Source organism: Sinocyclocheilus rhinocerous, unplaced genomic scaffold (genome assembly GCF_001515625.1).
Source record: "Sinocyclocheilus rhinocerous isolate Xijiao unplaced genomic scaffold, SAMN03320098_v1.1 scaffold2440, whole genome shotgun sequence".
NCBI classification, from domain to species: domain Eukaryota; kingdom Metazoa; phylum Chordata; class Actinopteri; order Cypriniformes; family Cyprinidae; genus Sinocyclocheilus; species Sinocyclocheilus rhinocerous.
In genome coordinates this window covers 123,981-133,208 of record NW_015659942.1, presented here as the reverse complement: position 1 = coordinate 133,208, position 9,228 = coordinate 123,981, and the positions used below count along the sequence as shown (strand labels likewise).

The window sequence follows — 9,228 nt, the reverse complement described above, 5'->3', positions numbered from 1 at the left end:
AGCGGCGAGTCACATGGTCACTCACACGGTAGTGAGGAGTCACATGGTCACTCACACGGTAGTGAGGAGTCACATGGTCACTCACACGGTAGGTTATTGTTCAATCCCTGAACGTTTTTTTGTAACCCAAGTTATAATTCGGCCCAGTGGAATGCAAGAATGTGATTTATTGGAAGATGTTCTTTTTTGACTTTTCTGAGTCAGTCCGAGCTTGGTTTCTGTCGCAGGTGCAGGTCATGGTCACATGATGTCGGTGGGGCTGTGGGTGCTGGCTGGCATCGTTGCGTTTCTGGTGGTCGAGAAATTTGTTCGTCTTTTGAAGGGAGACCACTCTCATTCTCATGGTAAGAGTCTTAAACTAATCCCATTACATCAGGGCTGCTCGATTATGGCAAAAATCATAATCACGATTATTTTGGTCAGTATTGTAATCACGATTGTTTAAAATGATTTTGACCAAAACCATGATATGACCAAACCTTTATATGAATTAATTATTTAAAGGTAGTGATATATATATCAAACATGTATTTTCTGTAAATAAGGTTGCTATGACATCTACATTTTGGAAAAAAAAAAAAATAGTAAAAAAAAACAAAGGCCTCAAAAATTATTCTAAAATAAACACTCCGTAATACAATAAGAAATCTAAGGTTTTAAGTGCTTAAGTCTAAAGTATTCAGTGAACAGCCTACAGAAATTGAATAATTGTAAAATGTAAATAAATGTAAAATAAAACAGCATAGTCTTCACTGTAAGAATCAAACTTGCTCCGTTTCTTATTTAAGCTACAAAAGCCCTTCAGTCAAGAGCAGTGAGTTATTTTCTCTTTTGTATTTGTTATTTTTGATTAATATTAAGCACAGAGACGGCAGAAGGAATATTACCTTCATGGATCCAGTTTACTGTTACTCTCGTATTTTCATTCTCAACAGTTTACATACTCTTAAGAGATAACTGCAGAGGGTTTACGTGAATAATCACTACGCGCCGAATTTTGACACATCTGTGCGTGTATTTGAGTGTTTAGGCATGCACCTTGAGCTAAACGTTCACTCTGTGTTCTGCTCTGTCTCCGAGTGCATGCACAGAACAGCACAAGTTCTCTCTGGAAAGGGGGCAGTGATTATTTTATCTCGATTATTGTATTTTCATAACCGTTAGGAACAGCAGATAGACTGAGCAGCTGTTCCCAGTGATGTAGCAGAAAATAACAGCACATTACCATCAATCCTGCTGCTGCTAAATAATACTGAAATAGAATTAAAATATATATTTTTTTATTTTTATAAATAGATTTATTTATTTTAATTTTTTTTTACGTGATCTGGACGTTGCTGACAGGTTTCCAAATACAATAAAAACCCTTTCTTGCCATGTTTTCAGCTGCTCCAAAAGCAAAAGACAGCGATGAAGAGGATGATGACAAGAAAGCAGAGAAGGAGAAGAACGCTGACTCTGATAAGAAACCTGCGCAGAAACCCGCCGAGACGACTTCCGGTATGAAAGAGCTCCGGTGTTTGAGCTGTTGTGTGTCAGCGCCGTTGTCTCGCTGACAGGAAAACTCTGTGTGTCTGCAGATATTAAAGTGTCGGGTTATCTGAACCTGGCTGCTGATTTCACCCACAATTTCACGGACGGGCTTGCGATCGGAGCGTCGTTCCTGGTCGGCCCGGCGGTCGGCGCCGTCACCACCATCACCATCCTCCTACACGAAGTGCCACACGAGATCGGAGACTTCGCCATTCTTGTCCAGTCGGGCTGCACCAAGAGGAAGGTAGAGAGCTGATCTGCCAAATGAGTCGAGCCAAAGAAGAGTTTGGAGTTTGTTCTTCACCCTGAATTGTGCTGTTTTCTAGGGGTGTTGAAATGCATCGATGCATCTGGACGATTCAGTGTTGTTTTGTAATTGATTTTTTTCTTTGAAAAGCAAGACAAAACAGTAAAAAGCACATTTTGGCTATTTCATTTATGCAATAGTTAAGAAAATTGGCAAAATACATGGGGAAAAAAAACTTGAAAAACCGTGTTCGGCCTTCGGCCCCGTGTTTCATTTTGTTCCGTTTCGGCTTCGGCCAAGAATTTTCATTTCGGTGCATCCCTATTAGCGATATGAACATGACTGTTTAAAACAATCTTACATATTAAACAAACTTGAAGCATTACGTAAATGTTACATGTATTATATTGTTTTTTTTTTACAATTCATAGTCTTCACTGTAAGAATCAAACTTGCTCCGTTTCTTATTTAAGCTACAAAAGCCCTTCAGTCAAGAGCAGTGAGTTATTTTCTCTTTTGTATTTGTTATTTTTGATTAATATTAAGCACAGAGACGGCAGAAGGAATATTACCTTCATGGATCCAGTTTACTGTTACTCTCGTATTTTCATTCTCAACAGTTTACATACTCTTAAGAGATAACTGCAGAGGGTTTACGTGAATAATCACTACGCGCCGCATTTTGACACATCTGTGCGTGTATTTGAGTGTTTAGGCATGCACCTTGAGCTAAACGTTCACTCTGTGTTCTGCTCTGTCTCCGAGTGCATGCACAGAACAGCACAAGTTCTCTCTGGAAAGGGGGCAGTGATTATTTTATCTCGATTATTGTATTTTCATAACCGTTAGGAACAGCAGATAGACTGAGCAGCTGTTCCCAGTGATGTAGCAGAAAATAACAGCACATTACCATCAATCCTGCTGCTGCTAAATAATACTGAAATAGAATTAAAATATATATTTTTTTATTTTTATAAATAGATTTATTTATTTTAATTTTTTTTTACGTGATCTGGACGTTGCTGACAGGTTTCCAAATACAATAAAAACCCTTTCTTGCCATGTTTTCAGCTGCTCCAAAAGCAAAAGACAGCGATGAAGAGGATGATGACAAGAAAGCAGAGAAGGAGAAGAACGCTGACTCTGATAAGAAACCTGCGCAGAAACCCGCCGAGACGACTTCCGGTATGAAAGAGCTCCGGTGTTTGAGCTGTTGTGTGTCAGCGCCGTTGTCTCGCTGACAGGAAAACTCTGTGTGTCTGCAGATATTAAAGTGTCGGGTTATCTGAACCTGGCTGCTGATTTCACCCACAATTTCACGGACGGGCTTGCGATCGGAGCGTCGTTCCTGGTCGGCCCGGCGGTCGGCGCCGTCACCACCATCACCATCCTCCTACACGAAGTGCCACACGAGATCGGAGACTTCGCCATTCTTGTCCAGTCGGGCTGCACCAAGAGGAAGGTAGAGAGCTGATCTGCCAAATGAGTCGAGCCAAAGAAGAGTTTGGAGTTTGTTCTTCACCCTGAATTGTGCTGTTTTCTAGGGGTGTTGAAATGCATCGATGCATCTGGACGATTCAGTGTTGTTTTGTAATTGATTTTTTTCTTTGAAAAGCAAGACAAAACAGTAAAAAGCACATTTTGGCTATTTCATTTATGCAATAGTGAAGAAAATTGGCAAAATACATGGGGAAAAAAAACTTGAAAAACCGTGTTCGGCCTTCGGCCCCGTGTTTCATTTTGTTCCGTTTCGGCTTCGGCCAAGAATTTTCATTTCGGTGCATCCCTAAATTTGTTTTGATTTATTATTAATTTGTAATCATTTTAAAAAGTAGCCTGCTTACATAATTTCATAAAATTGCACAAAATAAATGATATAATGGTGATGAATTGAATTGAATCGAATGGAATGGTTGACATGATAGTGGTAATGGAATGGTGACAGTGATATGACTCGCATCTCTACTGTTGTGCTCAGGCCATGTGTCTCCAGCTGCTGACGGCCCTCGGTGCGCTGGCTGGAACCGTCTGCTCTCTGCTGGCTGAAGGGGTGGGAGCCGTGGCCACCGCCTGGATCCTGCCCTTCACCGCCGGAGGCTTCGTCTACATCGCCACCGTCACCGTGCTGCCAGAGCTGCTGGTGGGCCGCTCCAGTCTCTGGCAGTCGCTGCTGGAGATCCTGGCCCTGCTGTTTGGCGTGGGAATGATGGTGCTGATCGCCGAGTACGAGTGAGCCGTGTCTGAGAGAAGAAGCTGTAAAACCAGGCCAAGAGACCAGTGCAGGGTCACCTGACCTCTAGAGACCAAGAGTGTGTTGAGATGAATGATAGCATTGACCACAGAAACAGAAAAACTGAATGAATGAGGGAGAGAGTGAAAGAAATGAAGTGCTGAGCTGCACTCCAGACCAACATGAATGGATCACTTAATCATTTTAGGCACAGGAACCTTCCCAGGGACCAGCAGCTAGAAAGTCCCCTGCGCTTCTGTGTACTGATACAGACAGGATCAGACTCTGAGAGATTTGACCATTACATTCCCAAGATGCATCGTCTGTGTTTGCTGGAGCGGTCCGATAAATGCTCGTGTCTCATCAGTACAGCTTTTCTAGAAATATCAGTTATGTTACATGATTAAATCGTTTGATTTTGCTATTCGCACAATAAAGGTTAACGTGATTTTTTTTTTAAGCAGCGTGTGCTTTCTCTTTGACAGGGAGATTCTTTGATTCCTCTGATGAAATATTCAGCTGCATAGCTGTTACTCAGTGACACACTCTCTCACACACACACACACACACACTCATACACACACATAGCTGGATGATGACATCACTGAATTCAATGATGAACTGCCTTTAACTGAAAAATTAGTGTTTACTATTGTCATTTTTGCATTATTGACACTATTTTCCTAATTAATGCTGTTCAGTTGCTTTGACACAATCTGTATTGTTAAAAGCGCTATATAAATAAATGGGACTTGACGTGACTTGACACACTCATACACACACACACTCACCCACGCACACACACACTCATACACACACACACGCACTCATACACGCACACACACACACACACTCACTCATACACACACACACACGTTCACACTCTCACACACACGTTCACACTCACACACACACACACACTCTCACACAGACACACACACTCAATCAATCAATCACACACTCTCACAGACACACACACACACACATTTCTCATGAGTCTCCAGAGGAATCTGCAGCTTGACACTCATTGGTGATGGTTCTTCAGAAGGTGCAAACACCATGTTTATTGAATTTCAGTTTAGTTTTGGTGTTTATTTCTGTTCTCTTTGCCTGTAACCATATTCATGCAGATGTTTGCATCTCTTCTTCTTGAATGTGTTTAAATATTTGCCTATAATGTAAACCCTTTACATTCACATTGAGTGTAAATCAAGCATATCTCTACACAAACAGAAGTGGATGCAATGTTGTTCAATTTCAGTTCAATAAAAGAGTTGTACATCTCTAAGAGGCTGTGTTCAGAAGAAATCTGAGAAAGCATCTTCTGGTTCCTCCTGATGAGTGTTGGTGAATCACTGCTGACGTCTGAGGAGAGAAACTCCCTGAATAACAGCATCAGGCCAGCGCCTGACGGGTGTGTTGTGGGCATTGCTTACAGGTCCAGGTCAAACACCTGCATTCATGCAAGTCTAAAGAAGTTTATTGCACATTGCCAATTTTATTATTCAGCAGCTGAAAAGCAGACTGTAAGTCTAGCTGCTTAACATAATAATAATAATAATAATACTTAGCGTTAGAGAGTGTTAGTAGAAGCCTAAGTATGAACAATAGCAAGAGTGACGCTTGACTAAGCAGTGTAATGGTCAAGGGTTTTCTAGTTTGACTGGTGGTCTCAGGTTGATGTATGGGTCTGGGGTGTGAGATCTTTTCTCTGTGGGTCGAGTGTGAAGCTTTGACTGCTGCTGCAGTAGCAGAGAGAAGCATCAGAGCCGCCAGTGCAACCCCAGCACACAGCAGTCAATACTGCCAAACCTTTCATCAGACTCCGCTTGTGCTCCTGAATTCATTTCTTGAAAAATTCTCAAATATTTTCTTATGAATCTCTTAAATGACCGGTTGATGCTGTCTGACCTGCACATGATGTTGCCTTATCTAATATAACAAATACAATACTTCTGCTTAATCTTAATTATACATCTATTTATCTATTCATCTTTTTGTTTGCTTTAAATAGAAAGCAAATTGCAATCTCTCTTTTTAATTTGACTTGAATTGAATGATGTATTTTGTATGTAAAGTGTGAGATGATGAGATGACTTTCTGAGACAGTTGAGGAATATTAAGCTTGTCACAAACAATCATACATCACTGTTATCACAGTACAGACATTCATAAAGAGGAAGTGAAAGTAAAAATAAAGGATCAAATGAATGATGCTCTGCAGTCTGCCGTTATTACAGCGAGTCATTCCACCGTCAACTTCTGTGCAGAATTAGCATTGATTTCATGGAAAAAAGGCTTATATTAGTGAAGCTGCATTGAAATTCCCTTCTTTCCTGACTCTCCTCTGAGACACTCAGTCAGATCCTTTGTTCTGTCCTTCAGCTGTCAAAATCACACACAAGCATGAAATGCAGTGAAAGTCCATTTCTGTTCTCATTGATATATGTATAATCTACCTTACATTACACTGACAATGTTAACATTCACATGTTTAGCTTTAAATTCATGTTTCAGTCAAACACTTTAGCACATGTAGTAACTAGCTACTGAGAATCATTTCCTGTATGCTGTGCTTTATCTGCTCCTGAGGACTTGTGTTTGTGTGTTTTATAATGCAAGTATTCATTCATTCATACCAGTCTTTCATTTGCTGTCACAGAATATATACAGCTAGCAAAATAACTATATTTTAAATTAAAAATTGCTTTCAGTTCCAACCTGTTATTTCATATTATTTAATGATACATTTATATAATATATTTGAAATATATACAAATGTACATTCAACATATCATGCTGAGACTTTGGTTTCTGTAATGGAAGTGTTATTATTATAGGTATTATTTGCTTTACTCTACTCAAGAGTGTCTAGATGCTTCATCAGTATGATTATTTTGATGTGCTAAAAGACCAAGAGGAAATGTGTGTGTGTGTGTGTGTGTGTGTGTGTGTGCGTGTGTTTGTGTGTATGTGTGTGCATGCGTGCGTGTGTGTGTGTGTGTACGTGTGTGTGTGTGTGTGTGTGTGACATTCATTCTTTCAAATCCAGTATAAAGTCTTGAGGAAAAGGTGTCACATTCGAAGGATTTTGGATTTGTTAGATCATGCCTATGAAAGTGTGCATCTATGAAGCAATGTGAGTTACTTTAAATGTTTATTAAGTAAATGATAATTGCCAGTCGAAGAGTTTATCGTAAGTGTATACAATATTATTCTGGCATTAAGTGATTTTACTAGTGTTACAGCAGTGTATGGCTCACTGTTAAGCACTTTTTTAAACCCAGTATTGGATTTTTGCATGTTTTTGTGTGATATTGTAATATTAGTAACTGAGTAACTGAATCTCACTTTATTTGAAGTTTATGTACAAGATGTTTATGCTTTTGCATGGAGTTTATGTAAATTACCTGAGCAGCTCTGAGTTTGAATGTGTTCACCATTTCTAACCACTAGGTGGTGAGATTGGCATAAGATTTAGATGTGGTTTATATAGTTGGATTCTTTCATAACATTTAACCTGTGAATTTCACCAGAGATCATGTAAATAATGTCTTTGGAATAATACTTGAGACACTGGTTGCAGATTAATATTGTGTTAAGAACAAATAAGCCTCTTTCAGATGAAGCTGATCGGATCAGATTTTAGTCCATCTAGTGAGTTTACATAGAACAACAATGGTGAATGGCAGCTTCTAGTGTGAAGGCAATAGGATGATCTTCACTGAATGAGTCAGACGTACAGTGACTGGGAAAGGACATGTTCATAGGTTGCGTTTTTGTTGTGGCCGTGACATATGTAATTATGGCAACGTCATAGCATGTTGAGGTCATGACATTAACTTTTTTGTTTTTGCCACAGAAATTTAAAGATTAGGTTGACTGAGAAAAAGTGAGCTAAAGTGGTGTGTACAGTGCTAATAGAATCGATCAGAGCTCCTCAACAAACTATACAGTACATGTTAAAAGAGGAAACATTTTTAAATGTGAAATACTCAAAATTTTCCAGGTGATAGACAAATAGTTGAATGTCTATTACATAAGCAATATTTTTAGCATTGCTTATCATTACAGTTCAGCTGCTGTAAAACTCCCTTTCCACATCTATGCTAGGCTCCTTCAGCCAAGATGTGGTTAGAAGTTTCCCAATCTGCATACTGGTGGAGTGTACCCTAGTAAAAAAAGTAATATATTTAAAATACATTTATTTCATACTAAGTATAGTTCAAATATGTTAACATATTTACTGACATATTGCTCGAGACTTACTAATATAAAAATTATAATTCAAATATATTTGGAGTACTACTTGTGCACAATATCTTATTATTAAGCCTAAAATGTGTTTTAATGTCACTATTGATGGGGATTGTATGATTTTTTAAATAATATCTGCCTTTAAATCCAAGATATTTGAAGTGTACCTAAAGTATACTTGCAATAGTTCCACTTTAGCACAATCACATATACTCCAGTATATATTTAGTTGGACTTCAGCATTACTTCCATACTGTCACAGTGCTGCCTACTGTGTAGGAACGAGGAGCGAAGGAGCGAGGAGGCGGAGGGAATCCAGAACCAATATAGACTTTATTAAAACAATGGAACACACACGTAGCACAGGAGTCGACGAACAATACCGGAAGCTGGACATGGAAAATCACAGGGCTTAAGAAACAAGGAACTAATTGGGACACACCTGAAATCAATGAACATAATTGACATGAGGGAGAAACTAGGTCATGGGGCACGTTGAGGAGGAAAACACAAGACACGGAACACAGGACTGACATTACTACCCCCTCCCCGAAGGCGCGTCCACGCGCCACACAACATCCAATGGGGAGGGTGGTGGGTGCTCTGGAGGCCCCTCAGGCCAGGCTTACACGGGACGGCAGACCTCCAGAGCGGTACCCGTTCCAGGACCCATGGCAGATCAGGCAGTTCAGGGCGCCATGGCAAAGCAGGCAGACTAGGAAGCCATGGCGGAGCAGGGAACTCAGGGGGCCATGGCGGAGCAGACAGTTCAGGGGGCCATGGCATAACCCCCCCCCCCAAAAAAAAAATCATTGGGGAGAATATCGGCTTCTGATGCCCTCCGTGGGCCGGATGTGGGAACAGTGGCCCTCCCTGGGCTTGACTACGGAACTGTGGCCCTCCCTGGGCCAGTCGTGGAAACAGGAGCCTTCTCTGGGCTGGACGTGGGAACTGGAGCCCT

General features: G+C 40.4%; 1 protein-coding gene across 4 annotated transcripts in view; it reads left to right on the top strand.

The window, feature by feature from the left end:
• LOC107724641 (zinc transporter Slc39a7-like) overlaps positions 1-4,568 on the top strand; it is a 23,296-nt gene extending 18,728 nt beyond the window's left edge. Inside the window, exons 5-8 of one of the 4 annotated variants that reach the window (XM_016533643.1) lie at positions 228-344; positions 1,387-1,500; positions 1,581-1,777; positions 3,759-4,568. In XM_016533643.1, the coding sequence (XP_016389129.1) occupies positions 228-344; positions 1,387-1,500; positions 1,581-1,777; positions 3,759-4,013 (683 nt within the window). In that variant the 3' untranslated portion in view covers positions 4,014-4,568. Of the gene's footprint in view, positions 1-16; positions 89-227; positions 345-1,385; positions 1,501-1,580; positions 1,928-3,758 lie in introns of those variants that run through there. The other 3 variants (XM_016533641.1, XM_016533642.1, XM_016533639.1) reach the window with 3 other exon arrangements.
• Positions 4,569-9,228: the final 4,660 nt, after the last annotated feature.